The sequence below is a fragment of the Oryx dammah genome, unplaced genomic scaffold, assembly GCF_014754425.2.
Source record: "Oryx dammah isolate SB20612 unplaced genomic scaffold, SCBI_Odam_1.1 HiC_scaffold_23, whole genome shotgun sequence".
NCBI lineage: Eukaryota > Metazoa > Chordata > Mammalia > Artiodactyla > Bovidae > Oryx > Oryx dammah.
This window is the reverse complement of record NW_024070207.1, coordinates 118,646,792-118,662,415: the sequence shown is the minus strand read 5'-3', so window position 1 is coordinate 118,662,415 and position 15,624 is coordinate 118,646,792. Positions and strand designations below refer to the sequence as shown.

At 39.5% G+C, this 15,624-nt stretch overlaps 1 protein-coding gene across 1 annotated transcript in view; it reads right to left on the bottom strand.

The window, feature by feature from the left end:
• Positions 1 to 11,526, bottom strand: part of ACE2 (angiotensin converting enzyme 2) — a 46,759-nt gene extending 35,233 nt beyond the window's left edge. Inside the window, exons 1-2 of the mRNA XM_040266581.1 lie at positions 11,322 to 11,526; positions 564 to 722 (exon numbers count right to left, since the gene is read on the bottom strand). Coding sequence (XP_040122515.1) covers positions 564 to 722; positions 11,322 to 11,507 — 345 coding nt within the window. The 5' untranslated portion in view covers positions 11,508 to 11,526. The remainder of the gene's footprint in view (positions 1 to 563; positions 723 to 11,321) is intronic.
• Positions 11,527 to 15,624: the final 4,098 nt, after the last annotated feature.

Genomic DNA, 15,624 nt, shown 5'->3' with positions numbered 1-15,624 from the left:
CATTTTAAAGAAGTTGCAGAAGACAGTCAAGAATGAAAGGGGTTGGGGAGGATGAGATGACATGTCGGGCTTCTCGGGCTTAGGACTGCTGATAGTTTAGACCAGACAAGTGTCACTGGGGACTTCCTTGTGCTTTGCAAAGTGTTTAGCAACATCCCTCCTCACTAGAGGCCAATAACACCCTTCAACAGTTGTGACAATCAAAAATATCTCCAGACATTGTCAAATGGCCCTGGTGGGCAAAATCACTCGCAGTTGAGAAGCACAGACATGGACTAAGTGCCTGGTCCTCAGGAAGGCAACCTCTGTCACTGCATCTATGGACCGCAGAGCCCTGACTATCCTAGTTTAATGATGTGTCCTAACATACCAGCATCCCCCTTGACTCTCAAAGGATCCCAATTTGGACGATAAATTACGTGATCACCCCACCGAGGCACAGCACTCTTTCTATTCTGAGCATTGCTAGGTTTGCAGATAAAGTAAGCAGCCCTGAGTGATACTAATGTTTAAGATTTCCCCAGTATTTCCATTCTTGGGATCAGTGCTAGGACGTCACATACTCGTTTGCTCTTCTCTGTCGAGAGCACTGAGGTCCCACTATGCTGAAGGGCCTTCAATTGACGCTTGAGTGTGAGATTCTGAATTTCTTCGAGTGAGTAAGTTCTGGCCATCCGGGACTGTTCTTCATAAAAGGCAGACCATTTGGCCCTGGCTTCATTCTGAAATGACAACAACAAAAAATGAAGTTGAAGTTAGAATGGGACTGTTCAAATAGAAGATACAGGCCAAAGAACATCTGGTGGAACGTCTAATATTTCCTGAGTTATTTAATTCTCTACTTTGCTGAAGGTCAAGGTTTAGGTTAAGCGTGACCAAGCCACTCTTGGTCACTCTCTCTTCCTGGCCTTTTGCTTCGTTTTCCCAAGGGTCCTGTCCCCAGAACTGGAAGTGAATTCTCACAGATGATTTATGTTGTGGGGTCCTGGAATGTACGGCCTTAGCACTGTGACGTGGGTGAGTCGCTCAAGGATTCAACAATAAACACTCTAAAGGGAAAGCCCAGCAGAGCTCAGAGCACAGTTCCTGAGAATACAGCTTCTCATGGTGATGAAAACCATGAGAAATACCCAGTTTGTAGGAAACTCCATAGTACTGTGATTTACCAGAGATTCTGATCTTGAATTTTGATCCCCAGTTCAAGACTGCCCTGAACATGGCCATTTGGTAGCCATGGTGATTATCCACTCACCAGAGAAACCAAGAAGCAGGTAGTGATAGCAGGGTTCACTTGCCCCCATCTTGACTTCTCCATATGCATCCAATGCAGTCTTCTCTCAGTGGACAAGCTCACTTCCATTTATCAAAGGCTAAAACGAGCAACCCCTTTCTACACTGTACTTCTCTAGACTATAAAAAGAGGTAGCATATGAGGCATGTAAGAACTGCATTCCTCGAGTCAGACACCTCTAACTAGCTGTGTGACCTTGAGCAAATTACTTAGCCTGAGTCATGTTACCTTATCCATAAAATGAGAGTAATAGTAGAACTCACCTCAAAGGGTTGTTGAAAGGACAAGAAAATTTAACAAATAATAAAATGCCTCTCAGAGTCCCTGATACATCCTAAGCACTAAACAATGGTAGCTACTTTATCACTTATAGAAAAAAAGTCCTTGTCCTTAAGCTGCTTATTGTTTTATCAAGCAGATAAGATACACATCATGAATGTTTCATTACTGAAACATAAAAGCCTATGATTCCATATAAACTATGAGTGGGGCCAAGCAGTTCCTGTTATAGGGACCAGATTTGGCAAGGAAATGGCAACCCACTCCAGTATTCTTGCCTAGAGAATCCCATGGATGGAGAGGCTTGGTGGGCTACAGTCCACGGGTCGCAAACAGTCGGACACGACTGAGCAACTTCACTTTCACTTTCCTGGAGGCAGCGGAACTTAAGACAGATCTTAAAGTAGGCAGAAAACAGACCGGTGTAGAGTACTTTGCAAAATAATTTACCTCATTTGATTTTCTTAACAATCCCAAGAGACAGAAAATTATTCTATTTCCATTTTTCGTATGTGAAGAAGGAGCTAAGAAAAATGAACAGTAGAGCCGGCAACTAATTGCCAGCGTCTGAATCCTGGATCCTGAGGCGCGTAGACTCTAAGATGGTTCCCAGGACCCCTACTTCCTGGTGGCACACCCTCCTGTGTCTCCCTTCCCTTGAGTGTGAGCAGGACCTCTGACTCATTCCAACAAGGAGAATACAGCAGAAGTGAAGGATATACATGTTTATGTTAGATAAGATTGTTTTGTTTGTTTGTTTTTAGCCACACAGCTTGTGGGATCTTACTTCCCTAACCAGAGATCAAACTCGTTCCCTCCTGCAGTGGAAGCACAGAGCACTAACCACTGGACAGCCAGGGAATTTCCAAGGCTATCATTTTTATCTTGTTTGAAGAATCTCCCTTGCTAATACTGATGCAGCAAGATGCTATGTTGTGAGCTATCCCATGGCTAGGGCCACATGGTGAGGAATTCAAGATGGCCTCTGACTGACATCCTAAGGAGCATAGGAGGACCTGAATGCTACCACTAGCCACATTAGCTTGAAAGTGGATTCATCTCCGGTTAAGTTGCAGATGAGAACACAACTCTAGCCAAGACCTTGATTGTAATCTTGTAAGACTCAGAAGCAGATCCAGCTAAACTATCCCAGGAGATAATAAATGTGTGTTGTTTTTATCTGGTAATCTTTTACTCAATAGATAATCTTTTGTGGTAATCTTTTACACAATAGATAAATAGTAGAGATTCCAAAGCAGGACTCCAGGCATGACTGCATTTTCTAGATTAGGAAATTTTACTTTTATCCTGTGAATACTAGGGAGTCACTTACGGGTTGCAAGCAGGTGTGTGACATAATGAAAGTGGTTCATGAACGGTGCAGCCATGGATCATACAAGTGATGAATAGAATAGTCACAGTGAAATGGAAAATGATTTCTCTTTATTGAGCACACACAACCCCTTAGGAACTACTGTTCAATGAATCTGCACAATCTTGTGAGGTAGTTGTGATTGTCTCCAATTCACAAATGAAGCAAATGAAGCACAGAGCAGGTAAGTAATTTTGACTAGGTCACACAGCTATTAACTGGAAGAATCAGGGAATCAACACAGATATGTTTGCCTCTAAAGCTAAATGCTCTTAACCACTGGCTGTAGATTGGATTCAACACATTCTAGTCTTCTTTGTACCATGTCTGAATGAGAAGGAATGAGCTATGGAAAGAGGAGTTTGGTCTATAGCACAGATTCATTTACATAACCCACCACCCACCTCTCAGCCCCTACCCTTTTTCATCCAATCTAGGATTATTTACAGCAAAATTTCTGGTAAAATTTGATCCCAAATTAAGAGCATTTTTTTATTTCAATCTCCCTTGGAGATAACCCAGAATCCCCAAAAGGCCTCAGTCTTAAAACATTTTTTTAAATTATAATGTATGTGGGAACTTTGAGGATATGTTTTATTTATCATTATCATACTAGAAGTGTTATACTTTGTATCACAAAAACATTATGTTGTCTTGAAATTTGGCCCCTGAGGACACACTGTTCCATCTCAAGCTGTTCTTTTTAATCTTTTTTACAATTTATTCCATATTCATACTATAAGGTACCCATGCCTAAATAAAACTGACAGCTAAGCAGTTACACAGAGAATCAAAGTCAGTTCATACATACCAACCAAGTCACTTAGATAATGCTTGACAGCTATAGGTAATTTTTGGATTTGAATGATGAATGAATTGAAGCATATACAGTTACTTACATAGCTACAGGGTTCAAAAAGAACCATTACAGGTCAAATAAACAGCATCCCATACTGCCTCTGTGCAAAGGCAGAAGAGCAGCAATTAACACAGCAAATGTTTCTGCAGCCATTGATGGGGGCTTGGGGTCAAGATACACATTACTCAGTACAATCACAGGAAGTTAAAACCCTCTCTGACCCACTATGTATAACTGTAGTGGATACCATATTTTCATCCTATTGAGAGATGCTTTGTCATTTCAAGGACTGAAAATATAAAATCCTAAATTACACTTTGTGTGTCTGTTAGTTGCTTAGTTGTGTTCAACTCTTTGCGACCACATGGACTGTAGCCCACTAAGCTACTCTGTCTGTGGGATTTTTAAAAAATTTTAGTTTATAGGGAAAAAAAAACTCACTCCTGAAATTAGGCCCTGCCAGAAAGTGGCCCACCAGATATATATTTGATGTATTTCATAATAAAAATATAATATAGTATAAATAACATAGCAAATGTCACAAAAACCTCTACTCAGGTTTTTAAAATGTTAATACTTTATAATAGTTGCTTCAGACATATTTATTTAGTGGTTAGAGTCAATAATATCATATTATATACTCAAAAGTTGCTAAGAGAATACATCTTAAATGTTCTCAAATGGTAATCATGTGATGTAATGCAGGTATTAGTTAAGACTACTGCTACTACTGCTACCATATATTTTGAAATATATCAGTGTATCAACTCAACAGTTTGTATAGCTTAAACTTACACAATGTTATATGTCAATTATATCTCAATAAAGTTGAGAAAAAAAGAAAATCTCTCTGCTTTTTTCACTTAGCATTACTTATTTTTTCCAGTTTTTCAAGTATACATTCCTTATTGATCTTAACTGCTGTATAATATTTAAGTATATGACCAAGTTCAAATTTATTTAATAATTTCTGATCTATGAACGTTTCCTGTCTTCAAGTAATACTTTTTACCATATACATCCTTGTATTAGGTTAAATCATATAAAATTGCTAATATTTAATTTAAATCTGCAAATATATAAAGTTTCTTGAGTACACAGGTGAGGCTCTCCAGGTGGAATTCTTGGGAGTGGAACTGATGGGTTAAAGCAAGTTTCAACTTCTACAGATATCATATTTTGGCAAATATGATTTTATGTCAATTTGGTATTTCACTATTAAAATAATGTTATCCTGATTATTAGTCAGGTTAAACATATATATGAGGTATATATATATCTTTATTTATTTATTTGAATTTCTTCTTCTATGCATTTGTTGCTCATATCTTTCCCCCATTTTTCTAGTGAATTTTTGTCTTTATCATTTAGTAAAATTTCTTTATATATCTCGGCTGTCAATCTTTTGTTAATTATATGTATCAAAATGTTTTCTCAAGCTCTGCTTCTTGTCTTGTGTGTGTATGTGTTTATGATGTCTTTTGGTGCACAAAAGTTTGTTTTTAATTCTGATGAAATTTATTTGCTCAGCCTTTTCCTTTATAGATTGATCTTTTTGTCTTTTATTTAATAAACCATTCTCAACTAAAACTCATTTAGTAAACCATTTCCAACCGAGACTCACTTAATAAACCATTCCTAACCAAAAGTCACCTATATTTTCTTATAAAAGCTTGACTTGCTTTTCCTATTTAAGTTTTGGTCTATCTTAAATTTATTTGTATCTATTGCATAAAGTAGAAATGCCTTGAGCTTTGGATCGAAAAAGGGTCCCTACAGATTTTTTAATTTCCTTCTTTTTTCCAGAGCTCTAGGAACCTGAATTAATTTTTTGGCTCAATATTCCTGCACCCTGCTAGTAGTGTAAATTCAATTTCCACACCTATTAAAAAACCTCACAGGGGAAACCTGATTTTGATCAAGTCTTTAGAGCAGGACTCTGCCTACCATCTTTTTTTATAAATAAAGTTTTCATATTCACACCTATTTATGTATTGTCTATACCTGCTTTTGTGTTACAATGGCAGAGCTGACTGGTCTACAATAGCAGGATTGAATAGGGACTGTAGGGCTCAGAAAGCCTGAAATATTTACTACTTGGCCTTTTACAGAAAAAAGTGTGCTGACCTCCGTACCAGATCTATACATTTGTAGCAAATACAAGGGTCAAAAGAGCATGTTAAGCAACATTATGGGAACACAATCAGCCAATCCAGTATGTGGGAGTTTCTCTAGGAGCAACAACTCAATTTTTCTGCAAATAAATTACAAAAAAAAAAAAAAAAGAGGAAGGGCTCTATAGACTGAAAGAGACTTAAAGTACATCTGCCAAAATGATCAAGAGAGGACTTTGCTAGATCCTGATTAAAATAAACCAGCTGAATTTTTAAAATGAGATATTAGGGTACATTTGTATATTGCCTAGATAGTTGATTATATTGAGGAATTATTGTTAAGTCTTTGACATGAAACTGCTATTAAGGTTATTTAAAAATTCTTACATTGGGAGCTCAAGGTAAAACATTTATTACATAAAACATATAGTTATTCCTTCAAAATAATCCAATAAACATGGCATTGGGTAGAAAAATAAAACAAGATTGGCCGAAGTGTTGATAATTGCTGAAGCTGGATGATGGGTATAAGGAGATTCAACATATTAGTCTTTCTTCTTGTATATGTGCTTGAAAATTTTTATAATAAAAAGTAAAGTAAAATCCATATAATGGAATACTATTTGGCAGTAAAATGGGACAAAATAATGGTACATGCTACGGCATGCACAAAAGACCACCTAGTGTATAATTCCATTTATATGAAAAGTCCAGAATAGGCGAATCTATAGACAGAAAGTAGATTAGTGGTTGCTGAGAGCTGGGGGATTAGGGGAAGAAGAGTGATTGCTAATAAGCATGTGCTTTCCTTTTGGAGTGATGAAAATGTGCTAAGATGAGATAGTGATGATATTTGCATAATTCTGTAAATATACTAAGAAGCATTGAACTGTATACTTTAAATTGGTGAATTTTATGGTACATAACCCAGGTGGTGCTAGTGGTAAAGAACCTGCTTGCCAATGCCAGTGCAGGAGATTAAGAGACCCGGGTTCGATCCCTGGGTCAGGAAGATCCCCTAGAGAAGGGAACGGCAACCCACTCCAGTATTCTTGCCTGGGAAATCCTATGGACAGAGGAGCCTGGCGGGCTACAGTCCATGGAGTCACAAAGAGTTGGACATGACTGAAGCAACTTAGCACACAGTTATATCTCAATAAAGCTGTTGTTATAAAAGCCCTTAATAGTAAAAGTAAAGAAAAAGAAAACCCACTTTATTCCCTAGGTCCTAGAACTAGATCTGAAACCCCCATGGAACTGCTCCAAACCAGAAGATTTAGCCAAAATTAAGTGTTTTCTCTTTTGCCCAGTTACCTGGCACACACTGAGAAGCAGCAGTAGTCCCTGACCACTAGGCTGCCCTCCCTGGGTGTAGCTGGCGGCTGCCTGGTGTCCCATCAGAGTGCTCAGATCAATGAGTGTCAAATCTGGATGGCGTGAAACATGTCATTTTGAATTGCTCAAGTTCAATTTTACCAAATTACATCACTCAACTGGGACATTATCAAGTTTTCATGACAAAGGAAAACTAGTATGAACAATACCTCCAATGCACTTGACTCCTGTGAACCCTCCACATGTGGGACTTATCCACTCATCACTGTTATCCACTGAAAAATCTTGACTGGGCCCATCTACTATCTTACATTTATGAGATAAAAAGTAAGTGACTTGCCCAACGCATCACAGCCAGCTTAGCAGAATCAGGATAGTATCAGATTTCCTGAATTCCATCGTATCTGCATCACACTGACCTTGCCCCACCCCTGTACCTATGCGTAGGTGCCTACATATCTTGGGGAGTGTGGGACAGACTCATTGCAGACAGGGTTGAAGTCTGCGTTCTCTCCTTGGGTACAGAATAGCAGTTTAAAATGACCCTGCTCTGGGTTCACTGTGCCCCCGCCCTAAAGACAGAGGAAAAGGTCCAGGAAGCAGGTGTGCCCAAGGGCTCTAGGGGCCCTGACCACCCAAAGGGTAAGTGTGGGCCTTATGCTGTCTCTTCACAGCTTCTGATAACTCAACAAGAAATATTTATGAAGTGTTCTGAGACCTCTGGGGCTCCAACAGGGCAGTCTTCAATGCTCCCTTCACAGTTGTGCCCACAGGAATTGGGGGCAGCTGTAGTAGCTACTGCCAAATACTGGAACAAAGAACCAGGATGCCCCTGCCAGTGGCAGGATCCTTTCACTCTCTTCCAGGGGAAAAAAATTGTCCAGGGACCTCCCATGTTGCCAAAGAGCTTCTGACTTTGCAAAAAAGAGAAACAAAAATCCTTCGACTTACAAACGACTCTTTCAAAAATCAAACCAACAATAAATGCAAAAAAGTAATGTCATTTTACTGAGAAGAGAATTACAGTTTAATTGGTGAATGCTTGATCTCAAACATGAGAACTGTATTTGCTCTAAAGCAAGTGTCTGGTAATTAATTTTCATTGAATTTCTGAACTATGTGGAAATCTGTTTTGAACAAAGTTTTTTTCCTTATATCTATCTGATGGACCTCTCCTAAACAGGGAGCTTTGGGGACACCATACTGATCAAATTCTAGTGCCCTCTATTGTTTTAAACTATTCTCATGACTTGATCTAAGAATTGCCACACTAGGTCGATTGGCTGATAAGCCCAATACTCTGACTCTGAACGTTATACCAAGGGATAATTATGAAATGACAGATTGCCCTCAATAATGTGACCATAATGGGATATGAACATACACATGTCATACAGCCCAAATTTCTCTTCCTATATTAGTTATCTATTGCTACAATAGTACTACATAACAGACAACCCAAAATCTCAACGGCATAAGTGTTCATTGTTTGTGTGCCTAGAATCACTGAGTGTTGCCAGGCAACTCTGCTAATCTTGGCTGGATCCTCTTAAAACTCTGGGGGATTAGTTTCTGCCAGGACAACTATTCCACACATCTCTCACTCTTTACCTGGTCAATCCAGGCATGTCCTCATGGCAAAGGCAAAGGTGCAAAGGAAAAGTCCCATTGTTCAAGTCCTTCCACGCCTCTACTTCTGCTAACAGCCCATTGGTCAAAGTAAGTCACATGGCAAAGGACACAGTCACGTCACCTTCAGTGAGATGGCACTGTAAAGTGACATAGCCTTGGGCATTGATACTGAGGAAGGTAAATAATTGGGTTTATAAATGCATGTCTCACCCACAGTGGATCTACAATCCTTACATTTGCTTAAATATTTCCAAAACCTATTTATAGTTTTCAATGTCTCACTTTTTCAGATTCAAGAATGGTCTAGATTTACAAGTCTTACCATTTTCACTACCTGTAATAGAAACAGCACCTCCTCCTATTTATTGTAAATTTATCTCTTTTGAGCTTTCAAAGGCACCACCTTTCTAATCTGAAGAGAGTTGGCCAATACAACTGGGAACATTCTACCCTTTCTTCTTCCATCTCAGACTCATGTTGGTTTTCTTTTTGAGTTAGGCTTTGTAGAGCTAATTCTGTTTTCCCTTCTAACTCTCTCTCATCCCCGTAATCACTCCAGTGGCTCTTTTCTTGGAAAACATTCTCCATTTCTCCAGTTCTTTCTGTAAGCATGGCCATCAGCAGTGGACCATTATCTCAGCTTCCTATTTGTCTTGGTACCTCTTGTAGCACCAGCTGCAGTTCCCGTTTCATTAGGGGATCTCAATAAATGTGATAAGAAAACAGATGAGCCGTTGTCCTCCCTGTCTATTGCCTCCTCCCCAGGTAAATTCACACAGATGCACTAATGTGCTAACTCGCCCTTCATCACTGCTGGAGGAAGGAGATACTGGGCCCCCTGCTTGCTTCTTGTATTTGCATATTTTCACTTTTCTTTAAAGGGCCCATACTGTCTGCACTTTGACTACCCTTCTTGGACTTATGCCCTTTCATTTCTGCCTTTCCTCTAATCAACCAGTGCAATTCAAAAGTGATAGCACTTAATGATCCAGAGATGATTTCAACAAACATCGCTACATCTCCTTCTGTAAAATGCCTTCTCAGTATCTGGACACTGAACAGAACTGTTACACACTTTTTCAGCAATTAGAATTCCCTCTCACATTCACAGCAGTGGTACTGTATCGTTCTCCCAGGCCCACAAGCATTGAGCACAATTCTGGTGGTTTTGTGTGTTAACTGTTGTCACAGCAACCCTATGAAGCAAATATGAGTACTAGGTGGCTTTTCACAGGCAGAAAAACTAAAGCGCAGAAAGGTTCATTAAGTAGTTCAAGTTCACCCAGGTAGACAGCGGTGGAGCCAGGACTTGGACCTCGGCAGTTTGACTCCAGAGCTCTTAGGCACAATGCTGGTCTACCTTCAACACCACCTATGGACCATTTGACTGAGAATGAAAACAAATGCACAGTGCACATCAAGATCAAATACAACGCTAGAAAAAAGCAAACATGAAGAGATGAAGAAAGATAAGACCAAAATATGAGACAAGAAAAAAAAAAAGGTCTCCTATGACAACACTGGGCTGTCAAAATCTCCTGGATCTCTTAAAGCTTTAGAAAAACTGTGGCGGGGGTGGGGGGGAAATCTCCTGGGGAATTCACATGAAGCAGCAGATCTCAGACTGAATCTATCCAGAATATAGAATCTGTCCAGTGAGTGGCAGTGATTTAACTTAAACCCGTAACCCACTATTTGAAAAAACCAGATTTGAACTACATTTTTGAAAGAACGCATTGCTGGACAAATGTCACAAAAACTTTCCTTAAATAATGTCACTCCATTTCCAGCACTGCTTTCAGATATGTGAGGGAAGGAACTTCCTAAATCCTTGCACTTGTCAAATAGTACATCTTGCTTTCCCAGAGCATTCTGAGATTTGTCAGAACTGGTTTGATTACGGGTTTTCTTGGAGGGCTCTGTGGATCTTGTATGCTCTGGAAGTCCCTCAGAACTCCATGACAATTAAGGAAGGAATTCCCAAGTCCAGCCTCACCCGACCCCTGGTAATCTTAATTACTAGCGAGCTCTTTCACTAAGCCTCCAGCTGCATATTTTTTCAGTTAATAGATGATTTGTAGAGAGTCTTTAGATATTCCTGTTGACATTGTAGGCTTGAGGAAATTATTAACTGAATAACTTATGGCATTTCTGTGACATGCTTTGAAAGCCTGACTATGATAAGAATTATGGTGGCAAATTTCTAAAGCATGTTCACCAAGAATCTGGACTGAGACCAGTGAATTATTTTGTAACATTTTTTCAAATAAACTCAAAGGTCAATTTTTCAGTCATCTGGGACTCCAGAATCAGAAATACTGAGGCAAACATCCAATCTCACAGCTCAGAGCATTTGTTTGATTTCCCTTTTCAGTTTCCTGGGCAGTAAGCTGATTTTTAAGAAGCAACCAATACCCCTCTGTAGCCATGAGGACTCACCATCTTTTGGACATTCTCATCGGTAATATTGGTGTTATAATTCCAAGAAGCAAGTGAACTTTGATAAGACAGGTCTTCGGCTTCATGGTTAAACTTCTCCAAAAATGTCTTGGCCTGTCCTTCAGTGGTGGATTGAGCAGCAGTTACAGCAACAAGGCTGAGAAGGAGCCAGAAAGAGCCTGTCATCTTTCTCTGTACGCCAAGATCCCATCCACTGAACAACTTCCCTAGAGTAAAACCTTCTCATGAGATTTACTCTCTATCAGCCTTTGACCTTGGGTTGGGCACTGAGCAGGGAAGATGAAAAAAAAAGGAAGAAGAAGAGAAAACTGTAAACAATCTGCTGAACCAACATAAAACTCATCCTGGAGAGGCCAGATATGTAAACAGATTTTAGAATGATTTCTTAGAGCAAATCAAATAAACAAATGTTATTCATTAATCCTAGAGAATCACAGCTCTTCTTGCATTTTTATGGCCAAATCAAAACTTGTACATTTGGTTAATATGTTCCTTAAAATCTGTTAAAGATACACTGAAGATATTAGGATTTTACAGTGACCAATGAACTCTTGTATTAGGAATCTTGGGGCTAATGTTGGGGACTTAGATGTTTTACAGACAAGTCCATTAATAATCACTTATCTTTCCTTCCTTTTTTAATTTTAAGCTCATATTCACAAAAACTCTCCACTTGGATAATACTTTCCTTTCCTAAGTAAACAACTTTGCCCTTGTCTTTATAGAATTCATTTTTTTCTGGTAAATTTTCATTTCCAGGGCCATTTTTTTGAATTATAAAACTACCCTTCACTCCACAAGTTGAGTCTCCTGATTTAACTTGGAAAAACTTCAAAAGGGTCCTTTTTTATCTCTCAGGTGATCACTGTGTGCCTCCATCCCTTTCACTTACTTACCTGTTCAAAACTCGGTCAAGCTCACAAGGAAATCAGAACGCCACCACATGGTATGAAAATCAGAGAGTGTCCATGTCAGTCCTGGTCATCCATAGCCATGGATCATGGCATCGAATTCAGAGAGATTTCAGTGGTTATCCTGTAGAATATCAGGAGTTGGACCAGTATCCTCATTCCCAGGCTATAGATATAAGTGTTATAGATAAAAGAGACGAGCCGCTTTAAATGGCAGGGCTTGTGGGCCTGCTTGGCTGTGATTATGAAACTTTCACACAGGGAAAACATTTCTTCACCCAGAAAAACAAGTCTTCCAGTCCAGGTGAAATGGCAGTAACTAGGCCTTTAAAACAAACTTTCCACTACTTCCCCTTATTCTAACATTGTACGTATTATTGTTCAAAAGCAAAAAATAATAAGCAATTGTTTAAAGTGCTTTGCATTATAATATCTCATTGAAGCAAACCTAGAGGCAAACATTTTTATTGCCATTATACAGATTATGAAACTGAGGCTCAGAGAACTTAAATAAATGTCCAAACCTCACTCACACAGGAAGTGGCAGAGCCAGGATATGAAGGTATGCCGTTTGAGCGTACAGTATAGGCCTTTAGTGCTGTCAGTAGTCTAACAGCAACGATGTAGGTACGGATTGGGAGCAGCGCAGGGATGTGGGCCTTTGAGGATGATGATGGATCTGGTTCGGCCACATCAAAAAGAGGTGGATTCTTACTACCCTTGATATGAATCAAAAGACATCATCTTTCTAAGACATAAAGTAATTGACACATTTAAGCAATTATGATCAAGAAGGTTAAAACAAAGTGAGCTGGCAGGGGTCAGTGCAGTTTCAGTCAAATTCCTCCCACATTCAGGGAAGCTGAGATCCACTTGCTTCTCACAGCATTAAGAGAAAAACCAGTCAAGAGAAAAGAGGGCAGTGTGTGAGGCTCTGAACAAAGAGGCGGGATGTCACTTTAATAAAAGCTGAAATACAAGTCTACTCAGGTTGCTTCCTGAATGAAGCTCTCAGATTCAGAAAAAAAAAAAAAAAAAAGGGAGTAGTCCAACTCCAACACATTGAGGCAGAAAGTCAGGTGAATGCAATCGAATTGAAATAGAGACAGCAGGATATGAAATCAGAAAGCTAAAAATAGATGAACAAGGAGCCTAACACTGAGGCAGGAAAATTCTGGCAGCCAAGAAATTTTGAGAAGTGAGGGAAATGGGAGAATTTTGTCACAATAATTCTGTAGGAAAACTAGCTTGCAATGGCCAACTGTAAGCAGTGACTATTGAAATTTTTGTTGACTCCCTACTGAGAAGATACTTATGTTCTGCTAGCTCCCCAGAAGTGTTCTTTCAGCCCGTTCTGAAAATGGAAAGAATCCACTAAAGACCTAGAGGATGGGACCCAGAAAAACAACTTGCCAGATGAACAGATTCTTTGTTAAAGAATGAAGAACTAGAAAAAAAGTAGAACGGAGAGTGAGGAAACTTACTCTTCTTTTCAAAAGGATACAGGGAGAGTTTGGTTGTGACACCTGACAAAACTATAAAATATCATTTTTTAGAATGTGGTTTGTACTTGGAAAATATATATCTTTAATCTCAAATATATATCTAGGGATTCACTAGGAACAAATCAGATGCTGCCTGATTCATTACCTTTGTATCTTCCATTTCAATAAGAGATTTAACAAAATGCGAAGTTCTATGACTAGATCTGATCTAAATGTCCCCAAAAGAACCACATAGCACAGAACTAAGCAGTCCTCTGATCAACAACAATTCATGTTGAAGACAACAAGTCTTGAGTCACATATATAAAATGGATAAGCAACAAGGATATATGATATAGTATAGGGAAGCATATTCAATATCTTAAAATAACCTATAATGCAAAAGAATATGAAAAAGAATATATATGTGTGTGTGTGTGTGTGTGCACATGCGTGTATGCTGTGCTTAGTTGCTCACTTGTGTCTGACTCTTTTCTACCCCATGGACTGCAGCCCACTAGGCTGCTCTGTCCATGGGGATTCTCTAGGAAAGAATACTGGAGTGGGTAGCCATGCCCTCCTCCAGGGGATCTTCCCGACTCAGGGATCGAGCCCAGGTCTCCCACATTGCAGGTGGATTCTTTACCATCTGAGCCACCAGGGAAGCCCAGATGTGTGTGTGTGTGTGTGTGTGTGTGTGTATAATACTGAATCACTGTGCTGTACACTAGAAACTAACACAACATTGTAAATCAACTACACTTCAATTTTTAAAAAAGAATCTTGATTTAACAATTATTTATTGGCTACATGCTATATGCAAGGCACTATTCTAAATACTGGATACACACTAATGAATAAGACAAGAAAAGTTCTGTGGATAATATATGAGGTGAGGTAGCAGGAAGAAACAAATAGCTGGTGGTAAATGCCATGGCTTTATAATAAGCAGGAAAGCAGGGTGGTAAATGATGGGGTGGGGATGACAGGATGACATTTGAGCAAAGACCTGGAGGAAGAGATGAAAGCCACGTGGATATCTGAGGGGAGTCTGTTGTAGGCAGAGGGAACTGCGAGTGCAAAGGTCTCAAGAACATTAGAGGCCTTTATGGCTGGAGCCCAAAGTGCATGGGGAATGTGGCAGGAGGTGAAGATGGATAGGAAGCTGTAAGGAGGGCCTTAAAGACAATTGTAGGACTTTGGCTTCTATTCTTGAGAAATGTGGGAAGACATTGGAGGGCCTCCAGCAGAGAAGTGATCCGGCAACTGTTTAAACAGGATCACTCTCACTGCTGGTTAGAGAACAGACACTGAGGGAGTACGGCAGAAGCAAGGAGGTCAGTCAGGGAGCTACTATAGATGCCTTGTCAAGCGAGGCTGAATAAAAGCTTAACATGAGCTATCAATCCAACATGGCTGCATCCAGAGGAAAATAAAGAAAAGAGTGAAAGCAAGAACCTGTTATTTGCTCAGTTGGGCCTGATTTTTTGTGACCCTATGGGAAGGGTAACCAACCCACCAGGCTCCTCTGTCCATGAGATTCTGCAATAAGTAGGACTAAAATAACTTTATCTGAAGCACGGTGCATACGTGAGAAAGGAGACCCAGCAAAGACTGCTCTCCTCTGTCACAGGACTGTCATTTAGAAGACTTGGGTAGCTTAACGGATTGACTCTGCCACTAATTAGCTGTATGACTTTGGGCAGGTAATACTTAATATTTCCCTCATACTTAATTTCCTTATTTCAAAGCTGATAATAATAGTATAGCCATCTCACAGGGACATTGTGCGTGTTCTATGAATGAATACATGAGAACACAGAGAAAAATGACTAGGAATAAAAGTCACTCAAAGTGTGCAAAGCTATGTAACAATTAGGGGACATT